At 36.1% G+C, this 20,110-nt stretch overlaps 1 protein-coding gene across 1 annotated transcript in view; it reads left to right on the forward strand.

The window, feature by feature from the left end:
- HDAC2 (histone deacetylase 2) overlaps positions 1-18,266 on the forward strand; it is a 32,155-nt gene extending 13,889 nt beyond the window's left edge. The window contains exons 4-14 of the mRNA XM_066373427.1: positions 1,070-1,144; positions 1,554-1,692; positions 2,889-3,030; positions 7,061-7,153; positions 7,235-7,343; positions 11,696-11,836; positions 12,074-12,182; positions 12,808-12,938; positions 13,901-14,056; positions 17,280-17,337; positions 18,039-18,266. Of these exons, the coding sequence (XP_066229524.1) occupies positions 1,070-1,144; positions 1,554-1,692; positions 2,889-3,030; positions 7,061-7,153; positions 7,235-7,343; positions 11,696-11,836; positions 12,074-12,182; positions 12,808-12,938; positions 13,901-14,056; positions 17,280-17,337; positions 18,039-18,069 (1,184 nt within the window). The 3' untranslated portion in view covers positions 18,070-18,266. The remainder of the gene's footprint in view (positions 1-1,069; positions 1,145-1,553; positions 1,693-2,888; positions 3,031-7,060; positions 7,154-7,234; positions 7,344-11,695; positions 11,837-12,073; positions 12,183-12,807; positions 12,939-13,900; positions 14,057-17,279; positions 17,338-18,038) is intronic.
- The last annotated feature ends 1,844 nt before the right edge of the window (positions 18,267-20,110 follow it).

The following is a 20,110-nucleotide window of genomic DNA, read 5'->3' on the forward strand; positions in this document are numbered from 1 at the left end:
TTTTTTCTACATAATGTTCTCTTTTAGAGATAAAAAGTGTATTATTACAGATTAGTTGGCTTGCATGTGGAATACAAAGTGTTATCCTAAAATGAGTAGAACAGTGTCTTCTAAAGCTTGACACTCTACATTCTCTTTAGTAAAGTGCTATAATTTAAATAAAATAAATAATACTTATTTCTTTTTTTAACAGATATTTAGGCTTAGAATAAAAAGTCATGAGTAGCACTAGGGCAAATGAATTAACAAAATTGATTTAAAACTTATATAATACTGAGTTGTGTTAAGATTATGATCATATATGAGCAGTAGAAAACTAAAATTTATTCATTAATGGTGTTAATAAATTAAGGGTATGCCAAGATATATGGTATATAAAATAAAGGGGTGAGAAGAGTTTGAGAATGTGTTTTATATCCATGTCCCTTTCATTCTCTCAGTCCTAAGGAACTAAATATCTTAAAATGTCATGTATCTATGTTTTGTTTCCTTTTATCTAAAGTGCCCCTTCTCTGTCTTGACTGTCGTGAACCCAGATAATTCTTACCGTCTTTCAAGATCACTGTTAATCATGGGCATAGGCAGCTGTTAAACCTTTTTAGATATAACTCACTAAAATACAACATGTCAGTTATGGATGATCTGTGTAGTTAGGAGGGTTTTTAAAGTAAATTATAAAACTAAAGTTACTTAAACTCTTTAGAATCTTAATAAATTTATTGTATATTTGAGAAATGCCTAGAATATTTAAGTCTGTGTTTTAATTAATAAAAGCAAAGAACCTTTTATATTTTGAGAGATACTAATTTCTTGTTAATAGAGCTTAGATAGTCTACAAATAATCCTGGTAAGATTTGGTGGTGGTGTTTTACATATAACACTTTAGTTATATTGGATAAAATAATATATTTTTAAATTGCAAACTTTGGATTACTAGTCTGATGTGTGTATGTGTGTTTTATGGTTGTGTCAAATAAAAAGGTATTTATTTGTAGGAAATAGTTTTTGTAAGAAAAGGCTTTTAGTAATTCAGAGAATGGATTGAAATTAATGAACTTCACTTTCACAGTTAATGTTGGAGAAGATTGTCCAGTGTTTGATGGACTCTTTGAGTTTTGTCAGCTCTCGACTGGTGGCTCAGTTGGTAAGTGTCCAGATTCAGTCACACTTAAAGTTGATTAAAACGTGTATGTATCTTTTGGGTTATTTGTTTAAAGCAGAAACCCTCACGTTTTATGATCATAATGACCTTATCTTTTTCTTAACTTTTTAATTTGCTGTTTTATTTTAACTTACAGACTTTTTTTTTCCTCTCTAGCTACTATTTTTACTACTGCTATCCGTGTATACTCTTATTTAATCGGATCACGGATGTAGGAAAATACTTCTCTAAGGAGAAGCTAACTCTTAGAACCCGAAATAATTATTCTTGCCTTTTATGATGTTAAGCTCTTGGCTTATTCATGGCAGACTCTTTCCTGTAGGGCTTCTGTCTAGTTATGCTGATGTTTAACTTTAAACATTTTTATAGTCTATCCCATCTTGTTTCTTAGCTGGGGCTGTGAAGTTAAACCGACAGCAAACTGATATGGCTGTTAACTGGGCTGGAGGATTACATCATGCCAAGAAATCAGAAGCATCAGGATTCTGTTATGTTAATGATATTGTGCTTGCCATCCTTGAGTTACTAAAGTAAGTTAATGTGTGTTATTTTTCCATTGAAAAGGTATTTTAATTAAAATTTGGCGCCTTTTTTTTTTTGTAGCAGAGACAGAGTTAGAGAAAGGGACAGACAGGAAGGGAGAGAGATGAGAAACATCAATTCTTCGTTGCGGTTCCTTAGTTGTTCATTGATTGATTTCTCATATGTGCCTTGACCGGGGGGCTACAGCAGACTGAGTGACCCCTTGTTCGAGTCAGCGACCTTGGGCTCAAGCTGGTGAGCCTTGCTCAAACCCGATGAGCCAGCACTCCAGCTGGCGACCTTGGGGTCTTCTTGAACCCAGGTCCTCCACGTCCCAGTCTGACACTCTATCCACAGCGCCACCTCCTAGTCAGGCTAAATCTATGTCTTTTTAAAATAACATCAGGTAAACAGGTTAAAAATAGTTAATGGTGAACCTTCAATGGATTTATTAGAAACCATTATAGAAATAATAAGAAATTTGCCTAATCCTTGTCTTGAGAATGCATATAAATGTCTAAAACTCCTGTTAGGTACCCTTTTTAAAAATATTAGCTTAGTTTAGTAATTTAGATTATGAGTTACAATTTCAACTAATGAAAAATAACATGACTCTGGAAATTTATGTTCTAACATTTTGTAGGTTTCAACTTTTGATGGCAAGTATTTGAAACCTGTGTTAAAGAAAATTTGGTTACCTACTGAATTAAATGTAGTTAACTGCCTAGCTTCTAGAGATTGGGACTCTGTTCACTAAAAATAGATATTATTATCTCTAAGCTGCTAAAGGAGTTAGTTTTAAAGTTATCCTTGACTGCAGCTTGAGAGAGAGAGCTATAAAGGTATATGTAAAATTGGAGTTAAAAAATGTATATATTTTTTTACCATCATCATTTGTAATACATCTTAGTAGATTCCACTTCATATTGTAATGAATTAATGTTTTCCCACTTTTGAATGTGTTGTCTGTAGTTGTTCCCATCTATTAGGCTGATTTTCAACTGCTGCACTCAAACGTGATTTAATTGTCTTTTGGTTAAACATCTTAACTCCCAATGCTTGAATGGTCTCTTAGGCTAAAGTAAAGTAAGAAAGGTAATTAAGCATTCTGGAATTCAAGAGCTCAAAAATAGGTTTCCTAAATCCTTGGTGGTACTTCCCATCTTAAAACTTTTAAATAACTTAGTTATAACTTTCTTTTCAGATATCATCAGAGAGTCTTATATATTGATATTGATATCCATCATGGTGATGGTGTTGAAGAAGCTTTTTATACAACAGATCGTGTAATGACTGTATCATTCCATAAATATGGGGAATACTTTCCAGGAACAGGAGACTTGAGGGTAAGACTGAATTCTGTCTGGATAAATAGGAGGTTAACCTGGGAAGTTTCTGTAGGATATGTGGCAGCATGTGTGCATGCGCATATTCATGTAACACCGTGAATACAGCGGAGCAGCCCACGGCCATGCCAGTTGAGATGTGGACGGTACAGAGGAAAGTTCAGTGTGTTCTGTGGCTCGCTAAATTCGAATCCGTGACCAAAGTGCAGCTTGAATATTGGCGCGTTTATAACGAAGCGCCTCCACATAGGAATAACATTACTCAGTGGGATAAGCAGTTGAAGGAAACCGGCAGTTTGGTGGAGAAACCCCGTTCTGGTAGGCCATCAGTCAGTGACGAGTCTATAGAGGCTATACGGGATAGTTACCTAAAGAGCCCTAAAAAATCTGTGTGTGAGCCCACATCGAACTGCACTGAATAAGTATGAAACTGGGAGAGTTTTCCTTTTATTTGGTGCAGATTTCACTTTGCTATTGTCTTTTGTTGCTTTCCTGTGACCGGTCAAAAGTACACCATGACTTTATGGACACACTATATATTCAGAATTAAGTCGTTTTATATGCTATAACATTTGCCAGAATTTACTTTTGCTCTATTTTTTTTAAATAAATATTTTTGAACAACGACAAGGCATGAAGTATTTTCTTGATGTTTAGTTAGAATCTTCAAAACCTACTTATTTGCAGCCTACATTGGTATTGATTAGAAAGATTGGTAGAATAAAATAATTGTCTTTTTTAGATTTTTGTATTCCTTTTATTATTGCTCTTGATTTAATAGGTCTAACTTTAATCTCTTTTTTTCCCTAGGCTTCTAAAATTTGTAGTAAATACCTATTAGGGAGAGAAAATACTGTAGCTTATCCTGCCTGCCTATTAAGGACATTTATTTCTATAATGTATCTGCTACCTTCTTTCATTTGGTACTCTTATATTTTATGAAAGTAAAGAAATACTGGTCAAATCATGTTACTACAAACTTTTTAAAAGTTCTTTTGTTTGTTTTGCTTCACTAGACTTTTTGTGGGGGTTTTTTCTTTGAGCCAACTACATGCATGTTGAAGTTCAGTTGAGAAATGTAAACATGTTTTTAATTCAGCCTAGGTTATATGGGAGATTTCTCTTAGTGTAACGTTCAACACTGATTCTAAACTATTTTAAGTTATTTTTCAAATACATCATTATAGTTTATTATTCACAAGATGATGCTCTTTCAGTAATAATAGTAAGGCAAAACTTTTTTTTTTTTACTAATAAATGGGTAGGAGGTCAATTATTGAATTTCATTTTAAATTAGGTAGATTTTAAAAAATATTTTCTGTTGATTTGAGAGATAGAAGCATCAACTCATTTCATTCATTTGTTCCATTTTGTTGTGTGCTTATTGATTAGGTCTCATACATGCCCAACCAGGGGTCGAACCCACAACCTCCGGCACACCGGGTTAACCCTTTATCCACTAAGCCACCCAGCAGGGCCTAAATTATGTGGATTTTAAAATTGCAAATTTATATTTTTCAGTTTCTTGCCAATTACCTCCTTTGATTGCTTATCAGCATCGCTGGAAACTTGCTAGAAGCGCATATGCTCAGGTCCAGAAACTCGGGATGATTCTGAACACTAACATTTGGGAACCACAGCTCTCAACGGGTAGAATTCATTCCTCTAGTAAATGCATCTCATTTGAAAAAAAGCAAAACCGTTCTCAGCTTTAAGCTTCAGGAAGGATGGTGTTTTTGTAATATAATCCTAATTAATTTTATTTTATTTTTTGTATATTTCTGAAGTGAGAAGCGGGGAGGCAGAGACAGACTTCTGCATGTGCCTGACCAGGATCCACCCGGCATGCCCACTAGAGGGCGATGCTCTGCCCATCTGAGGCGTTGCTCTATTGCAACCAGAGCCATCTTCAGCACCCAGGCCAACTTTGCTGCAGTGGACCCTTGGTTGTGGGACAGGAAGAGCGAGATAGAGAGAAAGGAGAGGGGGAAGGGTTGAGAAGCAGATGGGCGCTTCTGTGTGCCCTGGCTGGGAATCGAACCCAGAACTTCCCCACACCAGGCCGACAACCTACCACTGAGCCAACTGACCATAATCCTTATTAATTTTAGAAATGACAAATGAAGGTCTCATATATTTATTTTTTGTTTATTATTTTTTTTGAGAGAGACAGATAGGAACAGATAGACAAGAAGGGAGAGAGATGAGCAGCATCAGTTCTTTGTTGAGGCTCTTTAGTTCATTGATTGCTTTCTCATATGTGCTTTACCAGGAGGCTACAGCAGACCGAGTAACCCCTTGCTCAAGCCAATGACCATGTGGTCCTATGATTCTGCACTCAAGCTGGTGACCTCGGGGTTTCAAACCTGGGTCCTCTGTTCCAGTCCAATGCTCTGTATACTGTGTGCCACCACTTGGGTCAGGCCTCTTCATTTTTGACAGTATTTAAAAAGATTTGAGAATGTTTTGAATAGCTCTTCCTCACTGAGATTTTATACTCATTTTGTGAAAATCTATTCTAATTTTTTCTTATATCTACATTTATATAGTTTGTATTTAGTTATATATAAAAATTTAGATTTAAGAAAAATTGTGATAGGTATAATTCCACATGCTTTTTCTTTATCGAAAGTTGGGTGATAATCACTATAATATTGAAGGATAAAGTAGATTTTTTAAAAAGTGGATTCAAGCTAAGGTCATTCCATGAGAGGTAAGGGACAGACTTGTACAAGTGTTAATAATCCTGAAGATGCATATTTATTGAAACATAATTTAACACACATAAGAATCATTTCCCCCCATTTCTTTGGTTTTTTTTTTTTTTTTTTTTTTTTTTTTTTTTGTATTTTTCTGAAGCTGGAAACGGGGAGAGACAGTCAGACAGACTCCCACATGCGCCCGACCGGGATCCACCCGGCACGCCCACCAGGGGTGGCGCTCTGCCCACCAGGGGCGATGCTCTGCCCCTCCAGGGCATCGCTCTGCCGCGACCAGAGCCACTCTAGCGCCTGGGGCAGAGGCCAAGGAGCCATCCCCAGCGCCCGGGCCATCTTTGCTCCAATGGAGCCTTGGCTGCGGGAGGGGAAGAGAGAGACAGAGAGGAAGGAGGGGGTGGGGGTGGAGAAGCAAATGGGCGCTTCTCCTATGTGCCCTGGCCGGGAATCGAACCCGGGTCCCCCGCACGCCAGGCCGACGCTCTACCGCTGAGCCAACCGGCCAGGGCCTTCTTTGGTGTTCTTAAAGCACTATTTTGTAGAAATGTTTCCCATCGCATTTCTTCAAGGAATATGTACATATATGTATGTATATAATCATATATAAACACAAATACATGTATGCACACATGCATTACATACAAAAATAAGTATATGTAATTGTGTGTGTGCATATGTGTTTATATCTATCTATCTATATATTTTTGTGTGTGTGTGTGTGTGTGTAGCTGGAACCCAGACATCAGATTTACTCCTTTGCTTCTTTTGGGAGGCAGTAAATGCCTAGAGTGGTACTTATTCAGCAAGCAGAAAGAAATTTATTTCAAGCCCAATTAAAGAGCAGGTTTTGATGCTTTAGACTGAAGCTATAAAACTTAAGAAAGTCTGGGACTTTCTTTGATTGTAAGTAAAATCGTGCTGGATGTGAGCCACAAGGATTCTGCTTTACGGAGACAATTGTCCCGCAGGGTTCTTTGGCTCAGAAGATACTTTCCTTGGTTTTATTATTCTGTTTATAATGAATTTCTTGGATTAATGTAATACGTACCTTCATAATGCCTTTAACTGTTTATGTTAAATTCCACAAAGTAATCTGTACAGACTAATTGGAATTGATTCTTTTCAGCTTTATAAGCAGTCTAAATGTTATAATATGCTCCGGTTCTATTCTGTAATTTCTTTCTCAACCTAGATGATGAATTTAGAATTGGTTTTTGTATCTGTTCTTTTAATCTTAAAAATAGTTTGATACACAAATACAGTAAACTTTCTGTGAAATACTCTCTTAAGATATGTTTAACTTTGTATTTTAGGATATAGGTGCAGGAAAAGGCAAGTACTATGCTGTCAATTTTCCAATGAGAGATGGTATAGATGATGAGTCATATGGTCAGATATTTAAGCCTGTAAGTATTACTATATTTTTAAAGTTGAAATAAATTTGAAAATCTTTTTAGAGATAGTAACACTTGTTATCTTGTACATAGATTATCTCAAAGGTGATGGAGATGTATCAACCTAGTGCTGTGGTGTTACAGTGTGGTGCAGACTCACTATCTGGTGATAGACTTGGTTGCTTCAATCTAACAGTCAAAGGTAAGCAGTTTAAAGTGATAGTCCCCGAAAATTATGTACATATGTACTGAGTTGATTTTTATAACTACAGATCAGTCTTGTGTCAGTAAGGTCTTATTTAGATCTTTTATTTGTTGAGTTTATGTGTATATTCATAATATGAATAATTTTATAGGGCTTGTAGCAGTCTCAACCACGGCAACTATTTTCATCATTTTGGTTGATTCTCTTGGTGTATGTATCTTTCTCTAAATAACATGGCAGACTTGGCAGACTTTGCTGCTTTTAAAATTTTTATTTTAGCCTTGCATATTTACTTTGCTATTGTGAAAGAAGAGGTATTTAGATTTAGGTCCTTTTCACCACTTCATCCCCAGTATGCACATACCCTTCTAATACCCCATTTTTACCATTTAAATCTGGTATTTATAACAACTTTGATTATGGTATTCAGTGCTTATAGCATCATCAATAACATTAAAGTGCACTTCAGCTTTTCAGTTTTTCTTTATTGCATAACTTGCTCTTTCCAATTTTTCATTTACTTAATTTTCTCTTTACGTATTACTAAACAACCAGCATCTAAATAGCTCCGTAAGGTCATGTGCATTAGATGTCCTATCAGTTTAGCCTTCTAAAAGGACAGCCTTCTGATTTGGTTCTGTTTGGGTGAGTGTCATCTCTAGACCTGGTAGAAAGTAAGCTGCTCTCTGCTTCTCTGTTGTATTGCTCCACTCACTGCTGTTTCCTCTGTCTTCCTTTTAATTTTGTCTCTCATTTTGGTGGAGCTCATTTTCAAGTGGCTTCCAGAGGAAGGGTGTTTGGGATATTAGGAGATTATGTGGATTTCAACACTTAACTTTGATCAAGTGCTGAAATCAGCATGGTAGAATTCTAGACCAAAGTAGGGAAAAAATGACCATTATACAATGAATTTCCAGGGAAAAAGAAGAAATCTGAAATTTTACTTAGTGAGTTCTTAAAATTATGTGTGGATCAGTAGCGATTCATTGTGGATATGATACATGATTTTGGAGTTACTTTCCTTGTGAATTTTTAGGTAACAAGTTGATGTTCTGCTTTGAATTCGCTCAGAAATGTGAGAAATTCTCTTTTGAACTATTCTCCATTGATTTGAGGGGGGTGAGCAGAGGAAGGGAAAGGGAAAGAAGCATCAACTTGCTTTTTACTTAGTTAATTCCATTTAGTTGTGCACTCATTGATTGCTTCTCGTACATACCCTAATTGGGGTTTAAACCTGTGACCTTGGCACACTGGGATAATACTCGACCCACCAAGCCCCAACTATTCAGGGGCTATCATTAAAGAATTCTCAAATAGATCTTTTTCCAGAATAACTGTTGACCTAAATAGAATTAAATAACTAAATACAGATATTAAAGGCTATTTTATTTAATGTTATACTTGCTACCATATCATACCATACAGCATCAGAATTATGGTATGATCTGCCTTTTTTTTTAATTGAATTGAGAAAGAGAGAGAAACATTGGTTTGTTCTACTTATGCATACATTAATTAGTTGGGTTATTTTGTGTGTGTGTGGTAGAGTCAGAGAAAGGTACAGATAGGGACAGACAGACAGGAAGGGGGGGGAGAGAGATGAGAAATATCAATTCTTCGTTGCGGCTCTTTAGTTGTTCATTGATTGATTTCTCATATGTGCCTTGACCGAGGGGCTACAGCAACCCTGTAATTGCTGCTGGCAAGAACAAAGTGCACCCAAAAACCCCATCTTGCTTTATTTATAGGGCAAAGTGAGGCCATTAGCAAATCTTAACTTTACACCAAACAAAGGATAGAAGAAACTTGCCTCCAGTCTTTCTGGGGAACATGGGGGATAGTGTAAACAATCCAGCACCACAGCTTAACAGCCTTTTGCAACCTAATCAGGCAAGTGAGGTGGGGGGGTTGGGCAGGCTGTCAGTTACAGTCAATTCCCCACACCTCTGTCCCCCAAAAATCTAAACTCCAAAAACCCTGTTGGTTTTTTGGTCCCCAACAGGCACATATTTCTCTGGAATACCATAGGGCACACCACTGCGCCCTGGTGCACACTTTGAGAACCACTGAACTAATGTATCCTCTTTTTTTGTGACAGAGTGAGGAACAGACAGGCAGGAAGGGAGAGAGATGAGAAGCATGAGTCAGTTCTGCAGCACCTTAGCTTTTCATTGATTGCTCTCTCATATGTGCCTTGACTGGGGAGCGAGAGGGGGGCTACAGCAGAGCGAGTGACCCCTTGCTCAAGCCAGCGACCATGGGGTCATGTCTGATTCCACGCTTAAGCCAGTGACTCCACTCTCAAGCTGGATGAGCTGGCGCTCAAGCCAGTGACCTCGGGGCTTTGAACCTGAGCCCTTCGTGTCCCAGTTCGACGCTCTGTCCACTGTGCCACTGCTTGGTCAGGCTAATATATTCTTAAGATATCTATTAACTTTTCAACACTTTGAAAGTTCTCAATGCTTTTGTACTTAAAAGCAATAACTTTCATAATTATAAACTGCAGCACTTTACTCTTACAATAATAAATCTATATATTTGAACTGATTGATAGGATTTCAGTTGTATAAAGCATGCAAGTATATTTGTAATTGCAGATCTTAAACTTCATGTTAAACCTTCTTTTCTGCCATCTTCTATTTAGATTTCTCAGGTTTGCTAAAGTTTATTTCTTTCCTACTTTAATTTATGTCATTACTGTTAGGTTCTGTCCCATTCTTCATTTTTATAGATTTTAGCCTATTAAAAAATCTCTTTCTTGTCATTTTTATCAGCTTTTAAGATACAGGAAAAGTTGTGTTTTTTTAGCTAACTATCTTTACTTGGAAGTCGTTAAGTTAAAATTTTTTTTTAACATCTAAATGGTTTTTATTTAAGAAAGCCATGTTTTTCTAGTAGCAGTAATAAAATTTGGGTAGTGAATCATATAATGCAACTATTGAAAAATTCTTAATGAAAATGCTTATGGTCATGGCTGGGTGGTGGATAAAGCATCTACCCCACACTCCAGAGGTTATGGGATTGACCCACAGGGCACATAAGCAATCAATGAGTACACAACTAAATGGAATAACTAAGTGGAGCAATGAGGTGAGGCTTCTCTCTCTCTCTCTCTCTCTCTCTTTCTATACACACACTCACACACACACCCCTCAAATCAATTGGGGAAAATTTTTTTTTAATTAAGAACATGCCGGCCTTAGCCTGTTGGCTTAGTGGTAGAGCGTTGGCCTGGTGTGCAGGAGTCCCGGGTTCGATTCCTGGCCAGGGCACACAGGAGAAGCGTCCATCTGCTTCTCCACCCCTCTCCCTCTCCTTCCTGTCTGTCTCTCTCTTCCCCTCCCGCAGCCAAGGCTCCATTGGAGCAAAGTTGGCCCGGCGCTGAGGATGGCTCTGTGGCCTCTGCCTCAGGCACTAGAATGGCTCTGGTCGCAGCAGAGGGACTCCCCAGATGGGCAGAGCATCACCCCCTGGTAGGCGTGCCGGGTGGATCCTGGTCAGGCACATGCGGGAGTCTGTCTGACTGCCTCCCCGTTTCCAACTTCAGAAAAATACACACACACACACACACACAAGGAATTGAATATTTTTAAAAAGTAACTTTTTGGATGGTGAAGTTTTGTGTGATTTTTTTCTTTGTATTTTTTTTTTCTAGTATGCTTTAATAGGCATGGGTTTCTTCTATAATTGAAGGATTTTTTTTTTCTGTCTTTAAAGATTGACTTAATGTGACTAAATGATAATGTTCTGAGAAGTTACTGGTAACTTGTAATTGATTATTAAATTATGACATTTAAAGGAAATACTTCGTTTTTATATTAGGTTTACTTTACATTCAAATTTCTACACATAGAAATTTGTTGTTTTTAATAGTAATAGGTATTTTATAATCTTGGGTTAAGATTATCCATAATACCACTCCCCAAAGATAACCTACACTTAAACTTTGTTGGATAGCCTTCCACTGTGCGTGTTTCATTGTTAGTAGATTGCTTTCTCCCCATGTATCCTCACGTGAACGACACATCTTCACATCGCATAATGTCTTCCTGTGTTAATAGAACTGTTATATTTATACTTTACTCTTCACATAGTTGTGTATTTGGCTTTTCCATCAGGGACACTTGCTAAAATAACAAGATGTGTCTTACTGTGTTTTGTATGTTGTGAAAGGTGTTTTGATTTTTAAATATTTTAGACTAAAATTTCTTGAAATTTTTACATACTTGTTTTAAAAATATTTAGAAAAGCCATTTTGTTTCATTATAATTTTTTGTTTATCTTTATAAAGTTTTATTTTTCAAATGGTAATAATGCAACTTACTGTTATCCAAATATCTTTGTCTTAGGTCATGCTAAATGTGTAGAAGTTGTAAAAACTTTTAATTTACCATTACTGATGCTTGGGGGAGGTGGATACACAATCCGGAACGTTGCTCGTTGTTGGACATATGAGACTGCAGTGGCCCTTGACTGTGAGATTCCCAATGGTAAGTATTTTTATTATGATTGCTTTATTGGGTGAACTGACAATATATAGAAATGGGTGGATAATTAGATTCCTGAACCATGTCAATAGGAAAGTGGTCAGTTAATGAATTTACTTTGTGTTCACTTTTAAACATTTTCTTTGTAAATATTTCTGAAGTTAAATCAGGATTTTTGTGCATGGATTTGTGTGAAAACCGAGCTATTAATATGTAATTTTATTTCATTGTTTTTAATAGAATTGCCATATAATGATTACTTTGAGTATTTTGGACCAGACTTCAAACTGCATATTAGTCCTTCAAATATGACAAACCAGAACACTCCAGAATATATGGAAAAAATAAAGTAAGACATTATTGAATTGTTTTGATAAACATTTGTTATGGCTTTAGGAACCTTTGAAAGGCCAAGTGCGGTAGGTCATTTTAGCTGTATACATAAGATATTTCCTTTAATTTCTTTAATTTTTTTTAACATTATGGAAAATATAGGGGTTTTATAGCTCAAAATATTTTAATTTTGTCAGTTAAAATCAGTTTTTAATTTGGAAGGGGCAAGATATATTTTATACTTGATTGCTTTACATGAAATTGAAATAAAATGTGTTTTTATTAAAGCATTTCTAAGCTTTGTCTCCAGAACAAAGTGTTTAGATAGACAATGTGGGATACAGGCATGCGGTTGTGTCATCTACCATATACTAGTTCTGTGACATTTGACAAGTGAATTTGCTTTTGTGCTTATATTTCCTTATCAGTGAAGTATGGGAGATGAAATAGTACCTACATTATAAATTCTGAGGATTAAGTGGGTTCACAGTATTTAAACTTACCAGTGCTCAATTAATTGGTTACTTTAAGTCATAGGTTAAGCTAACCATAAAATTTTTTGCTTAATGTTTCCTCCTAACATTTAAAAGGAACTTGAAACAAAATAAATTTTATTTAATAACTTTGCTTATATAATTTAGACAGCGTTTATTTGAAAATTTACGCATGTTACCTCATGCACCTGGTGTCCAAATGCAAGCTATTCCAGAAGATGCTGTTCATGAAGACAGTGGAGATGAAGATGGAGAGGATCCAGACAAGAGAATTTCTAGTAAGACATGCCTTGATGGGTATTGTTTCATTTTTTGGTTTCTTAAAATAACATGGCAGGCTGAAGGTTATACTGCCCAAGAACACAGTGGGACATGTTTCATGAACATACTGGTTTTATCCGGTTTCCATTTTTAATCTTACATAGCTTAAGTTCCTTATGTCTCAAAGACTGATTTGAGTGTCAGCAATTTCACTTATGTAGGGATAAATTTGAATGAGCCATTTATTTAAATTAGAATAAATTAGGTAACTTGAACCACCTTCTGTTTTATTACAGTCTCTCATTCTACTTAATACAATTGCTAAATTTATAGCTTAATGTTACTCTGTGGTATAGACGCTAACATACTGTATTTCCCCATGTCTAAGGTGCACTTTTTAAAAAAAAGTTGGGGTCTAAAAACTGGGGGTGCGTGTTACACAGTGGTTGTAGTTTTTTGTTTTTTTTTACTTGCGTTTCCTGCCTGAGTTGTATGAATTTTATGACGAATAAAACTTGAGTTCAATAACTTTATGTAATACATTTTTTTTTTCAAATTTTGGGCCCCAACATTAAGGTGCATCTTACACATAGGAGCATCTTATACCTGGGGAAATAACGGTATTTGGTATTAATGGTATTTTTGTCTACTCCTCTCAGTTCCAAAAGACAAAGTTACTTGTTTAAATAATGACATCATCCTCAATGCCTACTCAAAGAATTCAGTTACTCCTCCAAAGTTTTTTAATAAGATTCCCAGATTGTTTTTCATATTTCTTTGATTTATTTCTTCCTAGATCAGGTAAATTTTTAGTGTTTAGAAAACCATGTATTCAGTTCTAATCTTAAAATTTGTATCTGTTATCCTATATTTTTAAATGTAGTAACTGGTTAGTACATTTGTACAAGAGTGCCCTATAACAACTATAAAACCTACGGCCATTTTTGTCAAAACTTTTATTAAAAATTTTGTATGCTAGTTCGAGCATCAGACAAACGGATAGCTTGTGATGAAGAATTCTCAGATTCAGAGGATGAAGGAGAAGGAGGCCGTAGAAATGTGGCTGATCATAAGAAAGGAGCAAAGAAAGCTAGAATTGAGGAAGACAAGAAGGAAACAGAGGACAAAAAAGCAGGTGAGATTTGTTTTTTTACAATACAGAAAGCTTATTGCTTTCTCTTGGTTGACATGGGCTTAACATAACATAGTGAACATTGCGTTATGGTATAGGTATAGGGAGATAGAGAGGACAAAGTGGTTACACAATCCATTTATATCTGTGAGCAAGATAATTTAAGATACTTTTTACCTTCCTAAAGTTCATTTGCTAGGAATAAAATATAAGGATAGTTACAGTACATTATTAGACCAGTTTGTTTATTTTGGAAAAACTCAGAATCGGCTTTCTTCAGAAATTGATAAAAACTCTTGAAGGAAGCTAGAAAGAGATTTGGGAGCTGGCATAGGAAGGAGGTACTGCTTCCTGTCTTAAAAAATGGGCCCTGGCCGGTTGGCTCAGCGGTAGAGCATCGGCCTGGCGTGCAGGGGACCCAGGTTCGATTCCCGGCCAGGGCACATAGGAGAAGCACCCATTTGCTTCTCCACCCCCACCCCCCCTTCCTCTCTGTCTCTCTCTTCCCCTCCAGCAGCCAAGGCTCCATTGGAGCAAAGATGACCCGGGCGCTGGGGATGGCTCCTTGGCCTCTGCCCCAGGCGCTAGAGTGGCTCTGGTCGCGGCAGAGCGTCGCCCCTGGTGGGCGTGCTGGGTGGATCCCGGTCGGGCGCATGCGGGAGTCTGTCTGACTGTCTCTACCCGTTTTCAGCTTCGGAAAAATACAAAAAAAAAAAAAAAAATGCTTGTCAACTTATATAGTGAGAAAATAGATTTATTAGGGCATTGAATTTGCTGTGAGAATCTATCTGAGTTCACAGAGCAATTATTTTATCTAATATAATATATAGGATTTCATATAATTTCCCTGCTAGATTGAGCTGCTCATGCCTAGGGAACACCATGTCTTAAATATCTGTGTTTTCAGCATTTGGTTCATTTCCTGAATGGATTCATGATACCTGTATGCAAGTATTGGTGATGGGCATGACTGCAGTTGGCCTGTTCATTTTAACCCTGTGTAGCATGTGGAAGACTGATTCAGGGATCCTGGTCCAGCATCCTTACCTGTATTTATGGCATTGAAGTTATGTGAGCAAGCTGACTCTTGACTCTTGGGTACTTTGTTCTTTTTTACTCGAGTTAGGAAATTCATAGCATATCTTGACACATCTAGTTCTGTTCTTTTCTCATGGATTTATTCCTCTGTGGGCCGCTCTTCTCTCTGACTTTGTAATTTAACTTGCTGATGTATTATAATGATGGCTTCATCTGCTCTTCTGTACAGATTGATATCCAGAAATTCTAGTTAGGGTTGAGGTAAGGAGGATTTGGGCATTAGGTGTAGGATTTTTCTTGATTCTCACTGTCCGTATATCTTCTTGTCTGTCCTTTTTGGTGTTTTCTTCTCATTTTTAAATCTTTAAGCTTTGCTTTTTCTTCCAAACAGGAAAGTGGGTCCACTAGAGTGTTGGCCTTTCATTGCTGTGTTAGCTAAAAATGAGAGTACCTTTTGATCTGCCTTAATGACCTGGTTGTAGATTAATTTCATAGTTTGTAGCTCCTCCATACTTGTGTGTGTGGGGGGGGGGGGAGGGGGGTGTTTTGTTTTTGACATCATCCTCATTTATAATTCATTATAAGCATTAATATAATATAACCATTTTTATTAATATATTAAAATTTTTAGAGAGAGAAGGACAGACAGGAAGGGAGAGATATGAGAAGCAACTAGAAGCATCAGCTCATAGTTCCAGCACCTTTAGTTCTTCACTGATTGCTTTCTCATATGTGCCTTGACCAGGGTCTCCGGCCAAGCCACTGACCATGGGGTCATGTCTTGGTCCCACACCCAAGCTGGAGACCCTAGGGTTTTTCGTCCTGGGTCCTCAGTGTCCCAGGCTGATGCTCTATCCACTTAGCCACTACCTGATCAGGCTACTTGTTTTTTTTAGTTAATAGATACTGTTTTTTAAAAAAACTAAAATATTTTAAAATTTTCTGTAAGATTCTTATAGGGCCTTGTAACTGTTAAAATCCCTCAGTCTATAGATTAAATATTACCATAGAAAATTTCTTTTAAAAAGTCTATGTTAGGGTCATTTCTTTTCTTTCCTTTCCCAAATCTGTTTTTGTACTTTTAAGTTTACATACCCAAATTGTCGGAAGTTGAAACAAATATTAATGTTTATATTGCTGCATGTTTGTATTCTGGCTGAGACCAATCCCGTGAAATGTTTATGTAGAAAGCTTAACCCTTTGAGTAGTGAGTTTTTTGTTTACTCTTTGAGGACGTACATGCATGAACATTCATACTACTCAAAGGGTTAACAGCAGTATTTATAACTCATTATAACTTTATTATTAAAACTTTGTCTCACAACTTTGGTTTATGTGCTTATTTATAGAAAATATTCAGCATATTTGGACTATTTTGTTTTAGCAATCTTGAGTTTATAGTGTCATTCCTACCGTTTCATTTTTACTAATATATTAAAATTTCATTATTTATAATGAGGGTTAGAAACAAATGATAATAACAATAGGATTTAGTCTCTTCTGTATCTTTGGGCTCATCTTATTTAATTCTCCCCCCTCTGACAAGACTCCAGTCCCACTGGTCTTTTCAGTTCTTCATACCGACGTGCTCATTTCTTGTCACTTCACAGTTCTTTGCGTTTTCCCTCTGTTTAAGATATTTCTTCCCTTTTTCACCCACAAGTTACTCATTCTACAGGAAACCTACAAGTGTCACCTCTTTGCGTAGCCTTTTCTGATCACCCACTGCTGTGCTATGTTCTTGGCTTAACTTCTTCACAGCATATATCCCACCTGTAATATATACTATGATCCCAAGAAGCCAAACTTCCAAAAGGACAAGGACTGTATGTTACATTGATTCCATGAAACTTTAGCATAGCACCTAACACAAAGCTTAGTTACTGAATTCATAAATAGTAAGATTATAAATGACAGCTTTTTATAAGTAAGGTATACTTCAAAATGTTTTATATTTCAAAATTATTTATATATATTAAGTATTACATATAATTACATTTGTTGATACTAAGGAGGGGACAGAGATAGACATCCACTTATTTTTTGGTTGATTCTTGTGTGTGCCCTGACTGGGGATCGAACCTGTAACTTTGGGGATTCGGGTTGACACTAACCAACTGAGCTACTTGGCCAGGGCTCATTTAATATTACAAAACAAGTTTTAATCTCTTCTAATTGTTGTTTATAGATGTTAAAGAAGAAGATAAATCCAAGGATAATAGTGGTGAAAAAACAGATACCAAAGGGTAAATTATGTTCCTTGTCTAGTAACTTTTATATACTACACAAATAAAAAACACATTTTCTTAGGTATGTATTTGTTTGGTAAGTAGTGGACTGAGCCTGAAAACATCAGTAAGTTACATGAGGTGCTCTGAATTTTAGTCTTTGTTGCCACATAAGACAACAGATGCTGTCTTCAACACCACTTTATATAGGTCTCTGTTTAGCTGCTTATTGGTCATTTAAGTAGCTTGCCTTGGAAAATTACAAAGGCCAGTGCTAATCAGTATTGAACTGAATATAAATCAGTTTGTATTCTTTCACATAATTTACCTGAGACCTTTTTATCCATTTTTATATAGGCACTTACACTTTCACAGTGCTTATTTCTGTATATGTGATTTTTTATTGTTGTGAAATGGGTAAATTTAAGAAACACTGGACTAGCATAACAGTTTTTTTAGAAAAACATAATTAAGATTTTTATTGTCAGAAAGCATTTAAATGCTTGGCCACACATAATTTTGTCCTAGCCTTTCTAAGATTACTTAGAAAAGGTCATAAAACCACTAGAAAGATTAAGGCAGTCAGTATTCCAAAACATTCAAGGCATTATCATCAGCTTACGTGTTTATTGGCATGTGCAAGCACGAGCTCATCAATAGGTCAGGGTGTTTAAACGGAGATTGTGCCATTTTTAATAATTTATTTCCTCCTTTAACAGAGCCAAATCAGAACAGCTCAGCAACCCTTGAATTTGAAAGTTTCTCCAATTTCAGAAAACATAAAACAATAAGAAAATATTGGGAAGAAAAGTTTTCTTTTTGAAGACTTCTGGCTTCATTTTATACTATTCTGGCATGGACTGTATTTATTTTCAAAATGGCTTTTTTTGGATTTTGTTTTTGTTTTTCTTGGCAAGTTTAGTGTGAGTTTCTAATTATGAAGCAAATTTTTTTTTCTCCACCATGCTTTATGTGATAGTATTTAAAATTGATGTTATTATGTCAAAAAAGCTGATCTATTAAAGAAGTAATTGGCCTTTCTGAGCTGATTTTTCCATCTTTTGTAATTATCTTTATTAAAAAATTGTACTTGGATTGTCTTTAGTCTGTTTATTACAACATGAAATCTTCTTTCAGAGATGAATGACAACCATTTCGGTGGAATTTGAATACATAAGAGGTGAAAGATACTGATTACAATTTCAGAGACATCCATTTACTGTTTCTTCAGGAAAGAATATTTACAGTGTATTATTTTTAATGTAATGGGAGTTCTACCATTTTGTCTTTAGCCTCTTAATATCAGTGAAGATTGACATCTCATTATAATATCAGTCTCTGAAATTAATAGTACAAGCTATATAATTGAGATAAAGGCATCATCTTTTGAGCTGAACCAAAGGTTTCTCAAAATTAGAAATTAAAAGACATGCATAGAGACTCAGCCAATCCCAATTGTATACCTAGTAGACAAGGAGTTAATGTGGTTTTGTTTGATCAGAACTTACCTGTGTTTATCTAAATTCTGCTATTTGATAAAACCTGGTGGTGTTACTGAATTTACATGGCATCCATGTCTCGCTATTATATCTAGGTTTCCAAACCAAGGAAATAAACACTTTTAAAAGTAATTTATCATTTAATTTGTTTAGTGGGCACCAATTTTAAAGCTTTGGGTATGCAACTAAACAGAATGGAAAAGTGCCTCCTCGCACAGGTTACATCTGGTGGGAAAGTGATTACTAAGATGCACAAAGGAGGAAACATTTTAGAACTTGACAAAATTTGTGGAAAAAGTTTTTTTTGGCCATGTCCAAATTGATTCTTTTGAGATAAAAATTAGACTGCTAGAAGACAGGTCAAAGATGCTTCTCTGTTAGCCTTGTGTTTGCTAAGTCATTTCAGGCATTCAGAAGGGCACCTGTTAGCCTTGTGTTTGCTAAGTCATTTCAGGCATTCAGAAGGGCACCTGGAGTTTTATAATGAACAGTTAGCTGTTCACCCACCTGGATTTAACATGGCACACTTGGCATACTTGCTTCAAGTTGTTTCTTTAAATTATACAGGAGTTGAAGCACTCTTTATGCACTTGGCCATTTAATTTTTCTCCAACTCTTCAGAATTAACAAGTATTCTGAAACTGGTGCATATCTTACCATGTTTTTACTTTTCCTGGGTATCTGTCAGCATGTTAACCTTTATGACATTAGGAATTATGGAGTGCAGTCCTTCATTAAGAAAAGAGTGAAATGGAGCGTTTGTGAAACATGGTATATATGTACACTTCTGTGACTTGCTTTACATTTTATATTGTGGTTTCTTGTGTTGAACAAGTATAGTTCATTAATTACAATGCATTGATGGTATAATGACATTTCAGTATAGTGAACCTCCTTGGGCACATTTAGAATTTGTTCTATTTACAAATAGAAGCATTTATTTAAAACTAAAGATTCAAGAATATGAAATGAGCAAATGCGATCAGGTAAGTTAGTACCAACAATACACAGAAACCAGCCCTTGATCTAACATCCAGAAGATACCTTGGAAGAATAAAGACAACATTGCAGTAGCAGTAACAATTTCTAGAGGTACAAGTATAAAGCTGTGTTTCTGGTGTATAATGAGAAAGTGCAATGTAGCAGTAGATGTAAGGATAAATACCCTAATACACTTGGGAATTAACACAATAAAAGTGATAGTTCCTGTTGGTGAGGGAAGAAAAATTCCTTAAGTGATGTAGGGATAATGGATAGCCAAACTATGAAAGTGTTTTATGACAAACCTGAAA

This window comes from Saccopteryx leptura, chromosome 3 (assembly GCF_036850995.1).
Source record: "Saccopteryx leptura isolate mSacLep1 chromosome 3, mSacLep1_pri_phased_curated, whole genome shotgun sequence".
In the NCBI taxonomy this organism is placed as follows: Eukaryota; Metazoa; Chordata; class Mammalia; order Chiroptera; family Emballonuridae; genus Saccopteryx; species Saccopteryx leptura.